Source organism: Oxyura jamaicensis, chromosome Z (assembly GCF_011077185.1).
Source record: "Oxyura jamaicensis isolate SHBP4307 breed ruddy duck chromosome Z, BPBGC_Ojam_1.0, whole genome shotgun sequence".
Classification (NCBI taxonomy): Eukaryota; Metazoa; Chordata; class Aves; order Anseriformes; family Anatidae; genus Oxyura; species Oxyura jamaicensis.
The window spans coordinates 81,212,102-81,232,799 of record NC_048926.1 but is presented as its reverse complement, the minus strand read 5'-3'; the positions used below and the strand labels follow the sequence as shown (position 1 = coordinate 81,232,799).

The 20,698-nt window shown below is 35.5% G+C and overlaps 1 protein-coding gene across 2 annotated transcripts in view; it reads right to left on the bottom strand.

Moving 5' to 3' along the window:
- The window catches only part of SLF1 (SMC5-SMC6 complex localization factor 1), a 40,888-nt gene that overhangs the window by 14,123 nt on the left and 6,067 nt on the right, over positions 1-20,698 (bottom strand). The window contains exons 6-11 of one of the 2 annotated variants that reach the window (XM_035310867.1): positions 16,049-16,180; positions 14,039-14,092; positions 10,329-10,487; positions 9,616-9,782; positions 8,131-8,268; positions 7,298-7,463 (exon numbers count right to left, since the gene is read on the bottom strand). In XM_035310867.1, coding sequence (XP_035166758.1) covers positions 7,298-7,463; positions 8,131-8,268; positions 9,616-9,782; positions 10,329-10,487; positions 14,039-14,092; positions 16,049-16,180 — 816 coding nt within the window. The remainder of the gene's footprint in view (positions 1-7,297; positions 7,464-8,130; positions 8,269-9,615; positions 9,783-10,328; positions 10,488-14,038; positions 14,093-16,048; positions 16,181-20,698) is intronic. The other variant, XM_035310868.1, reaches the window with a different exon arrangement.

Sequence of the window (20,698 nt, the reverse complement as noted above, 5' to 3'; positions counted from 1 at the left end):
TGGGTAAGGCCATAAAATACTACACTCCTGCATGGAAAAAACATGTGGGATCAAGAAACTTCCTTCTGCTATCAAACTTCCAAAAAGGCCAGCAGCTGCATTTTTAGAATGAACCGAAGTAAGGGCACTAGCCTTAGTTTTTTCTGCCCTGAACCTGCAGGAAAAATAAAGATACACGGATAAAGGAAGCAAAGCATATTTTCTTGAGGAGTTATTAAGATGACGTGTAGCTAGACAACTTGTCATCCAGGAGGTACTGTCACATTAACATGTGTATTCATCCATACTAGCACTTCACCTCACTAGTATAGGTTCGGTAGCATGCTGTTTCTGGTGTCCAAGTTAGTATGTGCAAAGGACAGTCAGGTCTGTCTGCACAACACCCTTCTCCACCATGTAGAAATATTTTGTGCAACGAGTCTGAAATACGACATTCCTCCAATAATGTGCAACCACAGCAAGTTCAGATTTGTACGACAGTTTTGAATGTGAAAATTAGAAAAATACACGCAATACATGAAACTAGTTTGAGAAAATTAGCAGGGTCTAAGTGGAGCCTACCTACGGCTCCACTAGAGAATCACTACGGTTACACTGGTACACTGCATTCTGCTCAACAAGAAAGCACACAATTTTGGTTAAGAGGGAAATTGAAGCAAATATGTACTTATTGGTAAGCTTGAGACTTTAAAGAGTTACTTAAAGGAAACAGAACTTTTATTTTTTTTAGTTGCACACCACAAGCAATGGTTTGTCTGATACTCCTTTGAGAACAAAATACATTCAGGGTTGGTTTAAAATAATTTAATACAATTCCCTCAGGAGCTGGAAAGCACCAAAGACCAAAGCAGTCTGAGCTTCATCAATAAATCAGACCGACATATATGAGAACAACAGAGACTGTGACTCGGGTGAGATTTATTATAAAAAGACTACAAAATCGTTTGCAGAAAACTTACATACATACTGCCCATACAGTTAACAGACTTTCTTGTCATTCAAAAGAAAAGGAATAAACAGAACTACAAATAAACATTGTGTGGGGAGGTGAGGTAATCTCCGTCACTGAAAGCTTTTAAGATCTGGTTAGACAAAATCTCTCAGGAATGTGATGTTTGCAATAGCTTCCTGCCCTAATTCCTTTTTTTCTGTTCAGCTCTGCTTGATTTGTTTTGCCCCTTGCTTTACTGTATCCTAATACATTATTTTAGATGAAACGTGAGATCTCATATGGAAAAAAACTGGAACACCTGGTATGGCAGGTCAACAACATGATTTTTTTTTCTGTCAATATTTAAATATTTTCCAGATATACTACTCTGTATCTTCTCAGAATTCAGGAATAAAAAATGAAGAACTAATTCAAAACATCCCAAATTTATTTGAATTTCCTTAGTTATGCATACCTCCTTGTCATTGGATCTCAAAGCAAAATACTGGGTGAGTACTTTAATCCTGTCAATAGCTGTTAAAAAAAATAGATTACAGAGATGCATCGAGTAAGATGATTTTTAACAGAAGCAAGTGACAGGATCAAGGACGTACAGATGTAGACTGAGGTAAATGTGGATGTAAAGCACAAGCATTTACATTTTCTTGTTTCTAAACCACAAGGTTGTATTACTTCAGCTGTGACAATTTGTGGGGAGGATGGGAGACATGACACGGATAGGACAGGACAGGAAATGGAAATGATGAGTGTTAATACTGCAAGTATAAATGATGTTCCACAAAGCCAGATAAACAGTTGCAAAGTAAATTGGGCTGGTGGTACATTAGCTGCAGCTACCTTTGGTTGTTAAGTATATCTGCACTCTGAGAAACACAACCCAGGTAACGCCAACTGGTACAGGCTTAGTTGGCATTCGGGTAACAGTACAAACCAAGAGCTTTCTTATCATTCAAAGTTACAAATGAGGGGTTTTCCCCTGATTTACTTAAAGCTCTGATTTACTTAAAGCATCATCTGTTAAAAATATTGAAATATTAACCTACTAATGATAGTTTCACTTTCAACCACAGGAAAATACAAACATAGTCATGAAAACATATGTGTACAACATTAAAAAGGAAAAAGAAGCTAGCATTTCCAACTGATGTGGGAATGCTACCGTGTATGCCAAAGCATCATTGTGCAAATAAATAGCTCCTGCTTTCAAACTCATGAGACTACATCCTCTAAATCCTAAAGAAAAGTCTTTTGCAGCTTTACAGCTCTAGTGCTGGTTTAAAGCTGCAGTTTTCCTGTAATTTAGTTGATATTTTTAATGACCAACCTAACATAAAGGGAAAAAAATAAAAAAGCTTCAGCAGCAGTATTTTTAGAATATAAGCATAATTCTTACAAAGCTAAGTGATCTCTGTATGCAAATCAGTAACAAAGTAAATTCACAGGAGCCCGCTGATTTTTTGTACACACACAAAAGCAATATTCGGAACACTATATGAAAACTCTTATTCCTGAATATGAAATAACAGCTTACCCATACAAATGACTTAAGTTCCTGTGCTATTACCAAAGGCAATTTCGCATCATGTAAAAATACTTCTAAATGAGAGGTCTCTGTTTACAACATCATTTAGATAAATTATGTGGCTATTGGTCACTGGAACAGAAGCCTTCAATCAATGAAAATTAAGAATATTCAGAAACCACTGATATTGGCCCTACCACTTATTCTTCAACCTTTAACTACACGTGAACCGGACTTAGTTTTGTTTCTTTATAAATCAGCAAATGAGAACATGATTTTCGTAGGTACATTAATAAACTATTCAAGTATCTCTCTTTTCCTCGCAAATGTCTATTTTTAAAATTCCTGCAAATAATGTACTACTACAAAATGTAGGATTTCAAATCACATTGCAAAGATTCTTAGAGGACTGCAGTATTACTTACGATGCCAAAGTGGGTCTGGCTGGCAAAGATTTTTCATTTTATTCAGAGAAGCCTGTATAGCGCTACGCTTTGAATTTGTTCCTAAACCATTGTTAATGACGCACCAACGTATTACCTGTTGCCAAACACTGCTGGAACCTGCAAGGTGCTGAACATGCAAGTAGACTGGGGGTGCTAATTGGGAGAATGTGAAAGCCTTGATGCCTACTTGCTGTGGGTACACAAGAGGCTGGAGGTGGGGATGAAGCCAGGACAGCTGACCTCAGACAACCAAAGCAATAGCCCATACCATGTGATGCTGTCCTCAACAAAAAAGCTGAGGAGGGTGAAGAAGGAGGAAGGGGGACATTTGGAGCTGTGGCATTTGTCTTGCCAAGTAACTGCTATGTGTGCCCAAGTCCTGCTTTCCAGGAAGCTGCTGAACATCTGCCTGACAATGAGAAATAGTGAATGATCTTACATTCCTTTGGTTGTGTGCACAGCTTCACTTCACTTACTAAACTGTCTTTATCCCAACTCACAAGTTTTATTGCTCTTGCTCTTCCAGTTCTCTCTCCCATCCTGCTAAGGGGAGACTGTGTGAGTGGCTGAGTGCTTACCTGCCAGCTGAGGTCAACCCACTACTACACCATGCTTAGCTAATTAAACAAGATCCAATTAATATTGTTTTTTCAAAACTCTCTTACTGGTTGTTAGAGTTGAGAATCAATGCTATCTCAGTGAGGAAAAGCACTGAAGTGAACAAAGGCTGTTGACTGTTTTAGCATATAAAGGACAACGGGTAACTGTTAGTTTAACAAACCCAGCTCCTTCATCGCTGTTTCATTTAATGCTTTCCTGAGTCAAGTACGGCCCTCCAGTGACAGAACTTTTAGTACTCATAAAAGTTCTCATTGGAAAGCTTTTAAGTCACAGGAAAATTCATTTTAACTTTCTTACTTTGAATTACAGAGTTATTTTAGAGATGCTTTTTAGAGTTCTTTGCTATAAGGTATAATGTTTTCAGGGTTATACAGTACTCTGAAAACTGTCTAAAACATACTTCCAATAAAGTTTTGGAGAGTTGACAGAAAGCCATTCAATTCTACAAATTTATACCATACTGTAATGATACTTGAAACACGGAAGAAAGCACACTAGAAATATGAAAGACAATGCAAATAAAAATTGGAATGAATCCCTTTTACACTCCTTTGTCAGACTGTGTATTACAGCCTTAAAAAAAAGAAAGAAAAAAAAAAAAGCAGCAGCAGAGGTGACAAGTGTGCTGGTTCTCTTAGTGAGGCAGTATCATCATGAAAAGATGCCCTAACTGAATGGCTACTCAGTGTTACAAATAATACCTTTGTTCCTTCGTAGATTTTAAAGTTAATTTAACAGCTCTGTTTCAAGAAACCTTGTCAGTTTCTGCATCAATGCTATTTACTTTTGATCTGTGACAAGCACAGAATCATTCCCATGATTCTATGATTTTAGCCATATATTCAATATTGATTCCAGAGATGAAGAGATGGAAAAAAAAGTCTTGTGTTCTTTGGCAGTGCATTTTAAACAACAAGAATACTTTTCTTCCACCAGGATGTCCCAGTAGATTAACGCAGTGATGAGTGAGGGCATTCGATTTCCTGTCACTAATTTTATTACAGTACTTTTAAGATAAAGTAAATTCCAACACAAGAAAGTAAATGCACCTGTATATGTAATGACAGTCACCCACATATGTAACTACAGTCTTTGTAGCCCTTCATTCTTTCTTTTTCTTTGTTCCTGATAGAGGTTACAATGAAAAGTGAAACACCTTAAGAGTATTTACTCCAAGAAAACCAGCAACTCTCATGCAGAATTTCAGCCAGGAGGTTCTCACTTCAGATACTACATCTCTTTCTGGCTTGCTCTTTCTACACACTCATGTATATCTATATATGTTTGCATATATGCATTATTTTTTGCAAAAAAAACCTAGATGACAGGGAATACATACAGATATTTTCCCTCTCCTCTACTGCTTATTTGTTGCAATCTCTTTGAATCACATAAAAAGAGATGCTTCTCATCACATTCTGAATTGCTAAAAAAAAATAAAAATAAATAAATAAATCACTTTTACTGCTTAGAAATTAATCTGTTTAATATGCCTCAAAAAGAATTTCGTCCAATTATTTATCTGCTTTTATTCACAGATATTGTCACAGAACAATTGCATGGAAGTTTACTATATCACAATTGGCATGTTTGTGTCTTTCCATGATCTCATGCCTTTATGTAAGCAGGCAGACATGGTCACCCCTTTACATGTGTATAAAAAAAAAAAAAAAAAACAAAAAAAAAACACTTAATTTTCCCTGCCTATATGGATATAAGGATGGCCTGAGCCATTCCTTTGATTTTGGTTTCTGAGTGGCCTTACATGTATATTGACAATGTGCTGCCTCTTAAGTATGCAGTTTTTAAAAAACAGAACTGGTAACAATGAATCATACCCTTAAACATAGATGGGGGAAAAACTGCACCCAATATACTCTATTTAATGGTATATGTTTCTATGTATGCATCTCTAGAATAATTAAAAAACAAACAAACAAACAAAAAAAAAAACAGTTCTGTCTGCATAGCTTGGGAGGATCCTCTCTTTTGGCTCCTTTGACCTTTTCAGCTATGTCATGTAATTCTAAAGGGAGTGTCTGAATATAAGAAAAATCATTATTTCAAGTTATAAACAAAACTGAGAGTGCAGAAAGCAATAATGATGAGTTTTTTATGTAAAAAATACAGTATTTTGTTTTAGAGATTATTTTTGTCAAAGAATGCAAAGGAAAAAAAAAAGCATTATAAAAATATGAACCTAAAGGATAAGGCAGTCGGAAGGAACACAAAACACTACAGAAATTATCAGGCAACAGAAAAGAGGAGCTGCTTTTTAAGGCTAGAAATCTGCAAGGACACTGCACAATAATTGTATTGCATAAAATCAAAATGTAAACACAGTAAGCATTTTGGCTTTGTGCTGAAAGGACATTTCTTATATATATATGTTTTCATATTGTATTTAAACATATATGAAAACAATGAAAAAATAAAACCTAAACAAGAGGTAGGTCTATCTTTTCTGTTGTGTTTTAGTCTTCCTTTATCTTTCATACATGTACTACACTCTGCCACAAGTGATTATTCTGCTTATGCAAAGAGCAGTTTATGATGAAGGTATGGCTTACAGTACAGGAACTGGTCAAAAGAAGGCAGAGTAGGGAAAAAAAAAATGCCTACACTTAAACTGCACACTCAACACCAGGAAACATATGAAAGCAATCTCATTTTCCAAAGAATCAGAATGGCCACTGAAATCAACTGAATGTGAGCCTGCTTGGTGCTCAGGACCTTTGAAAAGGTAGGTTGTTTAAATATAAATATGGGTATAGAAGCCTAATTTTAGGAACTTTTTTAATATCTTGACGAAGGATAAAAGGCAGCACTGTTTCAGAATATCTGTCTTTGATAGTCCTCAAAAAAGGTAGGAGGTCTGGCTAGGTAAGATGAGTGAAACTCTCATTATGTTTAATCTTTCTGCTTTCTTAACATAATGAAGAACTAGTAGCTATTATATTGAAAGTGCTTTTTTCTCTGGAATACTTGATTTTCTATTGTTGTTATGTTATTGTAATGAAAAAGTGAATGAAGTACCTATTTATTCTGCGCTTTCACAATAATTTAAAAGCGAACGCAGAGACAGCAGTAAGTTTGTATTTTATGTGAGAATCAAGAAGTCAAAGATGTTTTACAAGGCCTCTAGCTTCTGAAAAGAAAGAGGTGGTATAGAGGACACTCAGTATCTTTCAGGTCAACGTCCTGCTGGTCAGCAGGTCACAGAACAGCAATTAAGTTGTCTTCTATTTCATTTTTATGAAAAGATCTAGGGAAGATACCAAATGAAACTAAAGGACTTGGGAAGAAATTGGGGCATTTAATAAAATAAAATAATGTTTATCTGTAGAAAACAATCAAAAATTGTTTTCTCAGCTCTCTCCTTTCAATGCTGCCTGAATACAATCACTGTAAAAGAAGATAATCATCTCTTTTGTTACACCTTATTGTTTGACAGGATGTGTTAAGCTTGTGTCCCTAATGACTACAGTAATACCTGCTGGTAAGGGCATATGAACATCTGAATGTAGCCAACAAGCTACTCATGACTCGTTTCTTCTCTACAGATCAATATGAGAATCTTATGGATCAATTCATTTCCTTTAGTGGAGCAAAAACCAGCATGCTTCACAACAAAAGGCAGATATAACAAGCAGCTGTGATACTTACATATAATTCCTCACAAAGGAATGAACAAAGAAATGTCTTTTAAAAAATATGTCAGTCTTCATTATTTTAAAGCATAAAATTCATACTCACATCATTTGTTCTGTTCAATTCTCTATGGGAAAGTATGACCCAATCTGCTAGAATATTTATGTGTTTGGTGAAAAGCACTGAGGTTTCGCTTCCCAGCCAAAAGGTTTTCAGAAGAACTGTCTGTGGCATTACTTGCTGGTGCTGTGAATTGGTCTCTTCAACCAAACTGAAAAAAAGAAGCAAGTGAAAAAACCTAAATCTTTATGCCACTTTGATTACTATAGTTACTAGACAGAAACCTTATCTTCTGTCAAAACATACAAAGGTTTGGCAATTTTTAAGTATGGAAAGATCAGACACAATTTCTGATGAATAATAAGTAAAATAATGATGACTATTACAGTCAAACTGAAGGAATTCTAATACTGTGCTAATATATAAAGGCTGCCAGAGCAAAACCAAGACTTTTTTTATATTTCATAAACTAAGGAAAGATAATTATCTCCCTAGTGAAAGGTAACATTTAATTGATTTTTTTTTAATCAGCATGTTCAAAATACTGCTTTTCTAACTTATGGAATAGATATGGAAACATTGCAAAGCTAAAAATGTAGCTTTACTAGCAAAATTCAATGCTTACTGAAACTTGTAATATAGTGAAATAATAAGGCTGTGAAAAGTTAGTGGTCTTAAAGCACAATTAGAAAAAAACAATACCAATTACAATAAATAAACTGAGAACTGAGACATATAAAAGAAAATGTTAAGTAATACCACCTCTGAAACAGGGTATTATTATAGACACACAAAAATCAGGATACAAGCTGCTGTAGATACAAAAATGCATGTGAAGTTGTGAAAAAGTAATAAAAGTGTTATCCTATAAAACCCACCTTTTTGTCAGAAACTCTACTTCAGCTTTTACTAAATCAAAGAAAAACTTTAATAATGTTTTGTGAACTATCCTCTGCTCATCTGCTTTTCCTGAAACTGGGACTGCATGACAAATGGTTTTGCAATAAAGGCAAGACCTGAAAAATAAACACCAAAAAATCCATTTGTATGACGGAAATCATAGTCTGATTTATTGGCAAAGAAGGCAGCTTTGACTTTGGATAATTTTGACAAGGAAATACCTTGCTCCCCAGCAACATTTATCATTTTAAAGCCAAACTTTCTGGTTTTAAAGCTACAATTTTTCCAAAAACTTAACATGTTTGTAACTGGGGCCTTGTTTGGTAGATGAACCACGTTTTCTGCATTTTTCTGTCTCAACTGTACAATTACTGATTTTAACAGAACTTCTTGCAAATCTTTTAATTACATAAGAGTCTTGCAATATTTCATAGATTTAACATCCATCCTATAAACAGTTCAGAAACAGTCCACAAAGTTATTAGACAGGAATACAATTTTTGGTCAAATCTAGTGCTTGTCTGACGTGATGGAGATAATTTTGAAGTAATGTGTGCAAAATTTTTCTTGCTAGAATTTTGACTATTAGAAAGAACATGCACATAAACACACACATACAAAAAACAGATATACATCTGCTGGGTATCCAGAGTCTGCCAAGAGGTACTAAAAGATAAAATATTTCACGTATTTTCTCATATTTAAATTCTCTTCCATTACAATGGCACAATGACAAGTTCCTAATCAAAATTGTTACGTGTCCAATTATGGTGATTCCAATGCAGCGATTCAATGCCCTTGAAGCCTATATACATAGTTACTATGATCTGCATTTGCACACTTCTAATCACAGTTGTACCAAACTATTTAAATATTACTTAAGATTTTATGACAGGAATAAGAAGTGCTGTTATTGTTCTAACTGCACGAAGAATTAATTTCTGTTGATGTAAGTTACAAAGAATGAGTTCCTACGCTAAAGCATTGACAAACTTGCCAAAGAGCTATATAAGCTGAGTCCTGTGTTTGTTCATGTATAGGAAGTTTATGATTAACATCAAAATAGAACATGAAGCTTCATGCTTGCTAAGGTAAGACTGGGCTTTGCCTCATAACTGCAGATGTATTTGTGTATGTACATATATACATACACACTAGAACAGCAATAATACATAATTGCGATTTTGAAAAGTTTAAAACAAGAAATCATTCTTCAAAAAAAGGAGAACCTGTCTTTCTTTTCCTTTCCGAGATACACTTCCACCTGTGAGCTAACACATACTGAAAGAGCGTAAGCCCAACTCTCAGTTACAATTCTAGACCTTCGCATACAGTTAACCTGTTCTGGTGAAGATGTGACTTCAGTATAACAGCATTACAAGCCTCCTTCCCCCTCCCCAGGTTTGGGGTAACTTTTTATCTGGAATAACTATTGCATCTAATACAACATTAATTTTTTTTACCTTACAAGCATCTCTATAAAGGACCACGTGCCTTTCTTACAGATAGGACACTGAAGACAATCCAAATAATATCTTAATGTAGATGGGGATTTCCAAGGAGGATCAAGTTGGAGAACAAGGTACAAAACATGATGAAATTTAGCAAGAAATACTGCATCAGTATTGCCCTGTAATAAAATAAGAAAAAAATATTAGCTATACCCTGGCCAAGTATACGGTTCAATCTCACATGACCAAAATGAAAATTAAATTAAATTACAGCAGTGAAGTAACAAGCCATTTAATGCATAACTAGAAGCAGAAAAAAAAGCAGAATTTACAAACAAACATAAAAACAATTAAAAACAATTGCTCTAGTGTGGTATTCCAGTTGAATAAATCACTGCTTAGAACAAACCTTCTTTTCTATTGAGCTTTCTATCTGTAGCCTATAAAGTTAAAAGAAACATGTTGCACACGGGCTGTTTCTACAAGCAATGAAAAAACTCTGGGTTGGTTCTTTCACAATATTTAGACTCCTACATTCATAGTTTTTGTAAATTAATAATAATATTTTTTTAAAGTGTTATTTCTTTTCAGATTGCAGTAATGCTAAGACATTGATGAACATGAAGGGTTAATGCATCACTTAAAACTGTAAGCATACTGTCAGAAGAAAAGATAATATTTATAACACTATAGTCTTTTCTAATACTTTAGCCTTCAGCTCTTACCAACAGGACATGTTCTAGAAGAGAATGAAAAAAATGCACAGGAGGTATAGAGTACTTCTGAACAGCAGCAAGTTCTGAGATTACATCAGGTAATAAACGCTCTTCGACTAATCCTTCAAATATGTGCCAAATAGCTCTGGACTGGCTGGTATTTTTAACCTAGAAATAAGATAGCTTCATAAGTAAAAGAGCAGCTTATGAAAAAACTTACAAACCCAATACAGAACAAGAACTAACACAAAATCTTTAAGTAAAATGTTGGCAATATAGTAAAATAGAAGAACATTACAAATTACAACATCCGGATGCATTTACCCTTTTAAAAAACAAATTAAAATTCACACACTCCTTAGCCTGACTATATTCTTAAAAGGTATGCACAGGAGTAAGTGTTAATGCTTCTAAATGTGCACAGTACATCCCGCAACATATGACTGGAGCAGCAAGATAGTTAGTATCAGCAAACAGGTAACAAAAATTGAACAAAAATGTAAAATCACAAAATACATCATTTATAAACTTTATAAAACTACAAACCATGTAACAGTTTTATCTCCCTAGTGCTGCTCCTATTACCATGACATGTCAAAGAAGCAGCTAATGCTACAGATAGCACAGGTATTGATCCCAATGGACTTCAAAGCTCTGAAGATCTTCTTAATGGCACAAGACTTCCTTCTTACTCTGTACCACTCATCACAGTGAAACACTTAATTTTGCAAGCTTTCAGAGGGCCTGGAAGAATCTATAATGGCTTTCCTGGAATGCTGTATCTGCCCTGTAATTTCCCTGTTATCGTCTGTACTCTCAGCTTTCAAAAACTTTATTTCCACTGACTAACGATATCAAAGAGGGGGTATTGAAGATCTCAGCTACATTGCTATTTACGTCTTTCCTCTAGTCCAACACAAAGCTAAGATGCATAAGCCAGTTGCAACCATACTGCTGTTAGCTTCTGTTTTGAAATCCAGCTATTTTGTTTAACTGTATAGCCTGAGGTTCTGGTAAACTCAAGGAAACTGGGATAGGGAGCCACAAATGAAAGAAGCAGAGTCAAGAAGAGTGGATCACTGAGTTGATAGAAGTTGAACAACCACGTAGATTTCTTACTGCTTTAGTCCCTTTACACCTGGTAGACTTTACAAACTCTGCCAAGAATCTTGGCTCCTAATGCATAGTAGACAAAGCAACGTTCAACCAATTTTTTCAAAATTAAACTACAACTAACGCAGTCTTCAAGTCCAATAGTGGTTTGAGGTCATGGAGTATACTGCTATTAGCAAGAATTCTCACAAATGTTTTAGAAATAAAAACATTAAGAGCTCAGATCAAACCTGAAAACAACAACAAAAACTTATGAAAGAAATGACAATCATTGTTAAATCACAGCTAAGGTCTAAATGAATGAGATCCATCTTAGCAGTATTTAGTTTCTCAGCAAATGTTACATTTCTGAGATCCCTAAGGCATGCCATTGCTATATTAACAATAAATAAAGATGCTCATCTAGACAATTTTCTTTTAATCAAATCTTTGTGCATCTGGCATTTGCAACTCACATTTATTTCAATTTTCTCATTCATATATGCACTATTAAAATCTTCACTTTATTTCCTTTGGAAATAATAGTTGCATTCATACTTTTGTAATGCTAATTATATGCAAACAGTACATCTAAGGAGCAATCATAAACTGTTTAATAGCAGTCAAAGAACAACTCTGTTTTCTAGATTTAAAACGTGCGAAGATGACAGTATATTGTGCGGGGACAAGCACGTCACCACTGGCCCTCATCTGGTGATCGTACCAGCACATCTTTATGTATTGTGACAAAAAATTATGTTTCTTGAAAATTCTGGTACTAGACGAAACAGACATCATCCATGCATTATTTGAAAAGTACACTGAACAACAACAAAAAAACAGTTTTGGGAGACTGTGAGAGGCCTTTTGCTTTACTTTCAGGGCAGGAAGGAAGAGGAGAACAGGTTTTCACCTTTTTTTGGAAGGGATAAGGAAGGATGACAGAAAACCAAGATAGTGGACTTTCTGCAGAATCCAGAGACACATTTTGTAATGAGGGCCTTCAATAAGCTGTGTACAAAACTGTGCTGGCTGGCTTTCTGGCTGATAATGAACTAGCATTTTCCTATGAAGCACTGCCAGTAGAAGCATTAAAACTTTGAGCAGAAACAAATGAAAATGAAGGTCCATAGAAAAGAAGTTGTGTTTTATGTAACCAAGTGCAGAAAAGACAATATAAAATAATAACAGGGAAGATGATTGATAGGACCAGCGGAAGCAAACTGAGATGACTGAATACAGCACACATTTCTAATCTGATAATTTAGTTTGTAGATTTAATTTTGCTACCCCCAGACTAACAGAAATACTTATTGGAGCCATACTGGAGCTGTGTTTAACAGCCATAAATATACTGCCTATAAAAGAAACATGTCAAATGCAAAGGCTAGCAACAGGTATTCCACAAAGCACTAAAAGATGGTGGCAGGTCATATTATAGAAAATAATTAGAATTGGGTTCAAAAATTCCAAATTTGAAGTTATATCATCATTAAGAGTACCGAATAACAATTTGTTTTCAAAAGTGTTAAGAAACCTGAAGTTTTATTTTCCCATAAATTCACTAACCAAAACATGACTATTACAGTGTAGGACAAAGGCATTTTGGTGCTTTTGTTTAAAAATATTTTTCTCTTCCCCTATCAATACAAAGGAAACAGATAAAAAGGTAATGCTGTGAAGACTGGGACCTCACTTATATACCAAGTAACTATTTATTTAGTATGGTTCACAAAAAAGAGTCTTCAGCCACAGAAGAAATACACAAAGGTAACACATATGCTTAAAGAGTTTCCCATTTTAACATTTTAAATAATAAAAGTTACCATATAAAGTACAGTAGCTCATAGCTAATATGTAAAATGTTTTTTAATTACTGAGATGTAACATTTCAACAAACATATTTAAATAATTTATTCTTAGTGTTGTATAGAAAAGGAAAAAATTTGGAAGTATTTTTTTACTTAAGAGACTTTACAACAAAGACTTAATTGGTGTTGACCTGTACCTGATTTATGGCATGCATTTGTCTTAATGGGAAGAAAAATGAGAACTAAATAGTACCAAAGAAAAATAAAAGTCAAAAGTTGTTATGAGAATAGGACTGGAAAATATGATTTATCCTCCTTGTAATCCTTACTTCAGTACACTCTGAAACATGCGTGATGATGCTTAAAACTTATGCTGAAGTACTGCTTCTTTCTATGGTGAGACAATCTTAACCTAAAGTTTGTCTCTACTAGCAAAAACATGAAAACTGCAAAATGCAGAGTATATCTTTTCTACTTTACTATTGCAAAAATACAGTGTTCGAATAGCTTATGACACTAAATCATACATATCATCTTCTTCTTTTCTTAGGCTATTAACAGATAGTGCTCTCTTAGCCAGTAGTATTAGAGAGTTTCTTCATAATAAGAGGGCAGTACTGGAAGCACTTTAACAATGAACACATTCTCTAGTATCTGAATGATGTTCTTTAACTTTTCAATAATTCTATTCGACTTTTGGATAATATAAGTATTTTTAAATATTTATTCAATAGCTAATTTTACAATAAAAGTATATTTACCTGACTGCATTAAGAAAACATAAATGGAACATGATCTCTTTGCAAGAATCCTTACCTTTGGATTGCATTTATTCAACTTGTCTTTATGAGCAGATTTGTGTTTAGCAGTCTAGAAAGAAAAAAAGTCAACCTGTATGCTGGGTACCAATAAACTGTCTATAAATACTTTATTTTATTTTTTTTAAACACAGTAAAAACAAAACATTAAACATAGCAATCTATTTGTGGTTCTTTTTAATATTTAGATGGCAAAATTAGGAAATAAGGGATTAATGAGCTGAGAGGATAATAATATGTGTTCTTTTTTTTCGTCAGTTTTCCTGTTATTTTCTGCTTCTTTTTCATGCAGTTGTTATGTAATGACAGTTTGATTAGATTTGATTCACTTAACCATTAAAACGTGCCTTCAGTTTTTCTATGGCAAAATGCAAACTCTGGATACTCCTTGCAAGTTGCTTGTAATGGGATGATAGTAGGTGCAAGAATGTATTACTATTACTGTTACATTTAGTTACCTAGTGTTATGAGCTTAATAATATATTTTATCAGGAAAAGTCCTTAGGATTATGATTACTCTATCTGCACATAACTACACAGTAGTTTGAGGGAAAGATAATCTAATAAGAAGTGCTATTGTTATATAGTTACCCTGGCTTTCGCTGGGATAGAGTTCCTTTTCTTCAGGGTAGCTCAGGGTGTGCTATGACGGATTTGTGACCAAAAAAGTGCTACCCACAAACAGGACTCACACCAAAGCTTTAGCTCTTGCCGAGCAGTGCTGGCACATTTGTCAATGCCAGTTTGTCACACTGCCTGGCCAGCCAGCGGGCTGGGAGGACACAGCCAGGACAGCTGACCCCAGAGATGGTCCATACCATACAACATCGTGCTCAGCAGGAAAAACTGGGGGAAATGATTCTATGACAGTCATGGCATTTGTCTGCCCAAGTCCCCATTAGGCATGACGAGCCCTGCTTGCCTGGAAACGGCTGAGCATCTGCCTGCTCATGGGAGTTTATTTTGCTTTGCTTGTGCCCACAGCTTTCGCTTTACGTATTAAACAGTTTTTATCTCAACCCACTGGTTTTCTTGCCTCTGATTCTCTCCCCAGTCCTGCTCTGGGGAGGAAGGGAGCTGTGTGGGGTTCAGCTGCCTACTATGGTTAACCTGCAATAGTCCTACAGAAAAGAAGTTAAAGACAGATTCATTTTTTAAAGGTCTGGAGGTTATGGTCCTGTTGAAATGTCACTAATGGAGTATTTGACGGTGTATCGGTTTAAGCAGCATTAGTCTTCACATTGCCAGTCTTGAGTTTAAAAAATTTGTACATTGAGCATTTGAACTGTTGAATTGCTTTGTTACTGGGAGCTTATGTTGAAAAATATAGTGGACCTTAATTTGCAGTTACAGCATCAAGAGTGCTTTATGTAAGTGAGCTACTACACGAATACTTACACAGTATCACCTGCATCAGTGTAACTTACAGCAATAATACACACTAATTGCTTATTCTAGAAATGAAATGCTGTTTTTAATTACTAATATATCTAGTTTATCACGATTAGATATGTGACAACGTTAAAACAAAGGAGTGCTTCTTGCTCCAGTTTTTATTTGTAACCAAAAAAAAAAAAAAAAACCAAACACATTCCTATCCATCAACAAAATTTTTGCTTCTTCTAGGATATGGCTAGTTTTACAAACATGTTAGTGTAATCTAGCTAGGTAACAGGGAAGTCACAGAACGATTGTAATCCAATATGACACTGTGTTGAACAATATTAGCTATTACTGATGTCACATATTACACCAAGATTTCAAACAGCCTACTATGTCTTTCATACACCTATGACTACCAATTATCTCTACTAAGTTGTATTTTGGCTAATGGCAGATGTAGTAAATATAAGATTATTAAACACTGCAGGCTAAAAAGGCACTACTACTACTACAAAAGAAGTTAAAATATCTAGTTAAGTAGATTAATTATCCATAATAAAAGTTACAATTAATTATATATATTTTACATTTTATGCTGAGAAAGCATTAACTAATTGTTACTTACCTCGGCAGAATACATATGTTTTATCACAGCATTTCTCAGTTCAACAAGCTTCACATTAGACTCATTTTGGTCAGTTTCTTGTTCAGGCAGGAAACGGTTCATTTGGGTAACTTCAATATTTTGCATTTCCTTCTGTGCAGAGCAAAAAAACACATTATGTTCAAGCTTATAATGCTCTAAGCTAATGCTGTAGAACACCTTTTATGTCCTGAAGTCTTTCCATACATTTGATTGTAAATACATGTGTGCACGTGCATGCTTATTCAATTTTTTCAAGGGTCTACAGCATGTGGCAAATAAACATCTGTGGAAATAGAACACTGAAGTTGCAGGCAGCTATAGCATGAGAACTACCAATTTAAGTTTTCCCACTTATTTTCCTAATTGACTTTAACTCTGTCCCAATCTCTGTTGTTGAAACAAGAGCTGTGTTAAGACATAACAGATTCTCTTTTTGGACTTTTCAAAAACAAAAAGCCCCCGCCTTTTCAATTAGTTGAAAATGTAGTAAGTTTTTTTTTAATACAGGTTTTCAGTGACCATAAAGGCCACTACAGTGAAATCCTTTCAGTTCTTGCCTTTAGGGGTGCACTAAGCTAGTAATTTAAAATTTAGAAGTTGTGCTTTTTTTATCTACACAGACTAAGACTAAAACATCTTTGTTTTAGGCTGCATTGAGTTTACATGACAAGGTTTTGGTAGCGGGGGGTGGGAGAGCTGCAGGTGCAGCCACTGTGAGTACAGAGAGACCAGAAGCTGCCCCATTTTAGAGAAGGGACAGTTTCAGACAGCGTCAAAAGGAGCTCTCTGCTGGGCAAAACTGAGCCCCCAGAGGTAATGTATTTAAGAAACGGTGAAGACACTTGCAGCAGCTGCAAGAGTGAGAAATGAGTGAGAAGCAGCCCTGCAGTCCCCAGGGCCAGTGCAGAAGGAGGGCAGGAGGTGCTCCACGTAGAGAGCAGAAGTTCCCCTGTGGCCTGTGGAGAAGCCCCCTGTTGAGCAGTCCATTCCTGAAGGCTTGAACAAAGAGTACAGTCCAGAGTGGAGCAGCTCGTGAAGGAGAATTCCCATGAGAGGTGTGAGGAAGAAGCAGCAGCAGAGATGACACCTTAGGACTGTCCACAACCCCCATTCTGCTCCTGGAGGAGCAGAAGACAGAAGAGTGGGGAATGAAGATAGATGAACATGGGAGGAAGAGTTGAATGCGGTGAAGGTGTTTTTCATTTTGTTCTTTGTTTCTCACTATTCTACTGTGTTATTAATTATTAATAAATAAATCTTTCCCAAATCAAGTCTGCTTGTGACAGGAATTGGCATGTCAAGTACTTTTGGTAACTTGAAAATGGCTCTAAATAGTTGTTGGTGAGCCAAAGATGAGTGTGAACTCAAGACCTGCTTTGATACATTAACTAGTCTTTACTTTCAGTGCCACTCTCTGCACGTTAGTTTCAACAAGCTTCTAAAAATACTTACATTAAAATAATTTATAGTACCAACTTGGTAAAATTTTGTGAATTCTGGTGTGCAGCCAGAAAAGCACCTAAAGTCTGTGTTTAACCATGAGGACAGCTCCCTAAGATCATGCATGTGGCTTTAACACCTTGAACCAGTAAAAATGACACCTTATAGTTTCAAGTCATTTATGACACTCCCACAAAGTGTTTTAACAGCAGAGTTACGAGGTTGATGTTATAGGAACAGATAACGAAATACGAAGACGAAGCAAAGCCTTGGTTCAAAAAAATCAGAGAGAACAGTCTGAAAACCTATGACTACACGCAGTTTCACTTTTGAAAATGAATATAATGCGGTTTTGCTTAATTCGGGATCTGATTTGGGTACTAAACCATACGACACATGTATTTATGGGAAGAAGAAGTAGCAGTCAAATATCAGGACTACATAATTACAAAATTGGAACTTTCAAAGTCCTAATGAAATGTGCACCAAGTACTTCCAGAAGCAAGAGAAAAGAACATGTTCATAACATTTTTTGATGAAGCCTAATGCATGTTAACAAGTGTTGTGCCTATGTTTTACTCTTGTCCTTTTAAGAGACAGAGTCTTGGCAGTTTTCTGAGTTCTTTAGATGCATTTAAATAGCAACTGGCGCTCTCATGCCCTCTGAAGTGAGTTACTTTAGTGAAATCTAGAAAAAAAGGATGCATGTAAGTTAATGAACCGGTTAAGATGGAACACTTAGCACACCTGGGATGAATTCAGGGTTCACGGAGATCAGTAAAAGGTGGGATAGTCATAAATACTTGACTCTCATTCCTCTATTAAACAAAAATTTCCCTAAGCAAGTTTCATTAAGAAAGTATGCACTAGAACAAGATCCCACACTGATATGTGTTTTAATCAGCATGTAAACACTAAGATCTTTCAACCCCTTTTTTGCCCTTTTGTAACAGCTTTATCAATCATTAAAATGAGGAGATCAAAATACTTTGATCTGAAGAATTTAAAAGATTTCCAGAAGAAGCAGATACTGCCTAATAAACCCACTGTTAGCTCTACAAGTTCGCAAAAGCAGCATTTTTTATTTAGCAGTTGATTAAAATCATCCCTCACTCTGAGGAACTACAAGTCTAAAGGATATTTTTTTTTGAGTCCTTCAAGTAATTCCTGGATAAAATACTAAGAAGTTTTATATAGTGTATCTGACTCTCCTGCTTGGTAAACTGTATCTCCTGAGAGATTCAAATGTATGACACCCCTTGTTGCATCTTAAGTGTGACCAAAATAATGAAGGACTAAATTTTTTGACCTGAAAAAACAGAAGAGGTAGAAACTGGAATCGTGAGAGTACACAATTACATAAACGTGTTCTATGAAAAACAAAGGTGTTTCTGTTCTTGCTTGTTCACAGTATTTTTTATTTCACCTTTTATTTTTATTAAATAATAAATGCTTTCCCCAAAATAAGTGCTTTCCCCAGAATCTCAAGGCTTTCTGCCAATATTTAGGATATATAGCAATTTGCATTTACTGCACAAGCTCCTAGCCAGTCCACCAGGATATTGTTCTCTACCTAAGTTGATGAACAACTAATCACACTTTGTATCAAGTATGTTCCCATAATGAATTTTTCACAGTTGACTGGAGTGAGTTTCCTTTTCTTTTTTTATTTTTAAGATGATGTACTATTGATTTGTCCAAACTGAAGTGCATCAATGAACAGATACTTCTAGAAGACCCAATACCCAATTATGTAAAGCTTTGACCAGACCGAGACACAGCTGTACTGTTTATACAGTTAAAAGTAGAATTAGAGACTTAAATCCCTCTCTATTCTACTCTTTCTACACAGTTTTGATGAAAGTACACGGGATATGAAGCTGCAAAAGCTAAAGAAGCAGTTACATTTTCATTTGGTGAATTTTAATCACCCACTTTCATATCTGAATTTCAAATCGAATAAATCTATCCACTTCTGCCAAAGACATTGTTGAAAAAACTGTAATTGAGTAGCCCTTCACTAATGACAAGCAATGGCAAATTGATCCTTTGCAAACAAGGTTTCTTTAAAATCTGAAATCTGGTCTTTCTGTAGCCATTGTTAGTCTTCTACTCAATTACTATGACGTTAACAGACAATGCTGACACCACTGCTACTTTCATCAATCTCTGAATTGTGCATGCCTCAGTTAAGAAATAATCCCTGGATTTAAATGCTCCAAACTGTAGGGAAAAAAAAAAAAAAAAAAAATTTAGACTCATGTTCCAGAATGGAAAGAATGACTACTGTAAAGAATGTGGGTCATGGTCTCACCCCATACAGGATCACTTATCAATATGGTCTGTAAAAAAATTGGTTATGGTAAACAAAGGACTATGAATCATGAGGCATCCCTCTCCCTCTCTCTCTCTCTCTCTCTCTGTGGACACAATAAAGAAAAAAGTTCTAGTTCTAGTGACTCCTGCATGTGCAAGAAAAAAAAAAAAAGTCACTGAACAGTGGCATGTCCGCTCATAGTTCAGATGAAAATGAATGACAGACAGAATTAAGCTGTTTTTCTTGCTTCGTCTTTTCACAACTGTGATTTTAAACTCATTCTGACCTAATTTTGGAGCTGAATGTCAAACCTCACGCTCCCAACGATCTGATGTTGCACTGGATGCTTCACCTGGCTCTGTCATTCCAACAGAACACTGTCTCTCTGGAAAGATGACTTCAGTATGGCTTCTCCCTTCAAATAAAGTACCTCAGCTTACAGCTATGTCTTCATGCCTTAGTGGATCTGCTGGTGTACCGTCTCATGTTCTAGTACAATTAACAGAAGAAAACTATTACAGGGACTTTTGAAAATCCTATTCTACTGATCAAGAAATATAGAGCTTTGTATTCTCAAGAATGTAGGACTTTAGACTAGTAAAAGAGAAAGGAAATGTTCTCATGACTGGCAACAGGTTTTCCAATACAGAAAATGGCAAAACTGAATCTATCTTTGCATATGTGAAGATATGATTTGAATCACTAGTATTTTCTGAAATGCAGACAATTATATGGTTGCCCTACTACTGATTCCATGGATGAGGCTGCTGTAAATGTACACTGTTGGTATACAAGACATGCTTAGCAAACCCTCTTGGCGTGCTACTCTGTTCTCATATGCTTCCTTACAGAATCCCTTAGTTTAAATTGAT